The following is a 3,122-nucleotide window of genomic DNA, read 5'->3' as shown; positions in this document are numbered from 1 at the left end:
ACAAATGAAGAAATTGAAATTCAATTTCACAACACCAAACTGACCAGTTTTCGAATTCAATTAATATGATGATAATGACATAAATACATTTTGAATTACTGGCTCACAACTCAAAAAAATCCATTTGAATTTCTGATTATGAGCGATTGTATAACTTATCACAATACTTATTACAGATGAGACATTAATTACGGACGATACATGTATTGCCAATCGTAAAAAACGAATATTTTCATGAACCTGAAGGATGATATGATTTGACTTTAATTGGTGCAAAACTTTTCACAGAATTATTGATGGAAGCTCATTTGCTAGTATTGGTACTGGTATAACTTCTGATATAAGTATCAATACAAATTAAGTTGCTATCTCACAATAGGCATTGATTGTATCAGTTCTTTAGAAAGTTGCTCTGACAAAAATACCCAAAGAATGAGTTTAATATCAAATGAAATAAGCAAGAATTATCATCGAATACATCATATCAGCACCTACCTGATACTGATTGGATATATTGAAAATGAAAAAAAGAGTGGAATGTTTACACTTTTATCAGGCTTAATGATTTAAAGGTTGAGGATACTTAAAAATACTTAAAGTAATGAAGAGAACTATAAACAATGAAAAAAAAGATAGGAAAGCATTAATATTCATCGAATATTGTCTTTACCTCTAATGAATCCATACTCTAAGAGAACAAATTTTTTGCTAAAATAATTGTCACGGGAATTCTGGAAGACAAAAATACGGTAGATTCGAAATTTGTCACATTCACCATGGAAACCATTGTTCCTTGTTTATGTAATCCGGTTAATGAGTGATGCTACATTTAGAGTTTGCAGTTGCGCAACTTTATTTTTAGTAATTCATCTTTCCCACGAGAATTTCCCAAGGCAGTAAAGCAATACGGCGAAGAAGAATGGTTGCTTAATCAAGTCAGGTCGGATCAAGTTAACATTTAATTCAATTAATTTCGATCTAACTTGGCCCTAACTTGACTAGGTTGGAATTAATCGAATTAAATGCTATCAGATTGAAACATCATTTATCAATTCCCTACTACTATTTCCATTTTAGCTCAAGATCCGGTTTACATTATTGTCTGAAAATGAATGATTTGTGCTTGGAAGCTCTTTCACGGCATAAAATGATGATATTTCGCTATTTACCATTTATTTTGATAAGCATTATTTTAATAGCAACCTTTTTAATACTAAAATTTGCTTTTTTTGGAGTGAAACAAATTGCATTGCACAGGTAATAATCCTACTTTTTACTTTCAAAATATCTTTGCTATTTTACTTCGAGAATGGGAGAAAATTGTTTTATTAAATGAGCCTAGTTAAGAACATAGCTGAGATAAGCCAAGCAAAAAAAAAATAAGCCTCAGAATCGTTCATTGATCTTACACCTTAATTCGAATCATTTTGAGAAACATTTAATGAGTTTATTTGATTAAATGAACTATGTCGCAGATTAAATTTTCATTATTATTTGTCTCCGTCCTTTCACCATACTGTTCATTATTATTTGTCAGAAATTGAACGAAGTAATATTTTACAGAAATTCAATTCTACTCTTACAAAATATGAATGTATCAGCACTGTTGGTCAGTCTTGGTGGAACACTTATGACAGCATACGAAATCTATTTATCCAGTAGACCATTGGATCGACCCTGTGACCTCTTGATACCATATAACGATTGCTTCATCATTCGTGCACCTCTAATTTTGGGTTCTCTCAATATTCATACATCTATATTAGCCTTTTCCATTGAACGATTGTTTGCTACCATAAAGTAAGTGTAGTATTTTGTTTGGTGATGAATGCCTTGTAGCATACATTGTCCAATAATTTCCCATTCAAAACGATGGATAAAAAATTTCATTACGACTAAACAAAAGATAAAAAAGTAGATGAAACAGTGAACATAAATTTAATTCTTAAAGTTTAACATTCAACTCCATCAATTTTAATAATCATTTCAAAAACATTCCTTTATGCTTACTTTGAAAGTTTTCGAAATAGGATACAAAATTTTGTCCTTTGACCTAAGCTACTCTACAATTTTATAAGTACTCGAATATGCTACGGAAGTTTTATCATATTACAAGAAATAAGCATTCATAAATATTTTTAAGATCGAACTATTATGAAAAACGAAGGGACACTTGCTTCATTATCACAGTGATAATTATCCAGTGGTGTTCTGGAGTAATGATGCTTATTTTCTATGCTATCGGACAGGTGTCATTGTTGAGAATTATTTGTTTTGAAGAAAGACTTCTTAATTTATTTAGATGTTTATAAGGCAGCATTTTGGGAAATAAACTTTACGTAAAGTTTTACATAGGACATAGGAAAAGATTAATATTATTGTTATCTTTTGGAAAATTAACAGGGAATTAGATGGATGAGTAAACTGTCTGTTTCATTGGATTGTTAACAAACCCTTAAAGCTTTAGTTTTAACGGTGGCGCAAATGGTATTTTGCGCCACCATTAAAAATGTATTACAGTTCGGAACAAATCTTCGGGTGCTTATTTGTGTTTTGAATCAAGAAAGTGAGCTATATCGTTATTATATTGTTTCTCTCATACTGCTGATAAATGATATTACTGCTTTCGTCGCTGTATTTATCCTTTTGTTTTACAACAGAAAGCTGAAAAGAAAAGTGACTACTAGTCAATGCAGTCTGTCCATGCGTTATCAGGTAGGTGCTGATATGATGTATTCGATGATAATTCTTGCTTATTTCATTTGATATTAAACTCATTCTTTGGGTATTTTTGTCAGAGCAACTTTCTAAAGAACTGATACAATCAATGCCTATTGTGAGATAGCAACTTAATTTGTATTGATACTTATATCAGAAGCTATACCAGTACCAATACTAGCAAATGAGCTTCCATCAATAACTCTGTGAAAAAGTTTTGCACCAATTAAAGTCAAATCATATCATCCTTCAGGTTCATGAAAATATTCGTTTTTTACGATTGGCAATACATGTATCGTCCGTAATTAATGTCTCATCTGTAATAAGTATTGTGATAAGTTATACAATCGCTCATAATCAGAAATTCAAATGGATTTTTTGAGTTGTGAGCCAGTAATTCAAAT

General features: G+C 30.8%; 1 protein-coding gene across 1 annotated transcript; it reads left to right on the top strand.

The window, feature by feature from the left end:
- Window positions 1-1,588: 1,588 nt before the first annotated feature.
- LOAG_14009 (hypothetical protein) lies at window positions 1,589-1,800 on the top strand (the record flags this gene model as incomplete). Its single annotated transcript, XM_003149512.2, has 1 exon — window positions 1,589-1,800. A coding segment is annotated over one exon (210 nt), but the record flags the coding sequence as incomplete, so codon positions are not given.
- Window positions 1,801-3,122: the final 1,322 nt, after the last annotated feature.

Source organism: Loa loa, assembly GCF_000183805.2.
Source record: "Loa loa unplaced genomic scaffold supercont3.1119, whole genome shotgun sequence".
In the NCBI taxonomy this organism is placed as follows: Eukaryota; Metazoa; Nematoda; class Chromadorea; order Rhabditida; family Onchocercidae; genus Loa; species Loa loa.
Note: the sequence above shows the minus strand (reverse complement) of the source record. Positions and strands in the feature narration are given on the sequence as shown.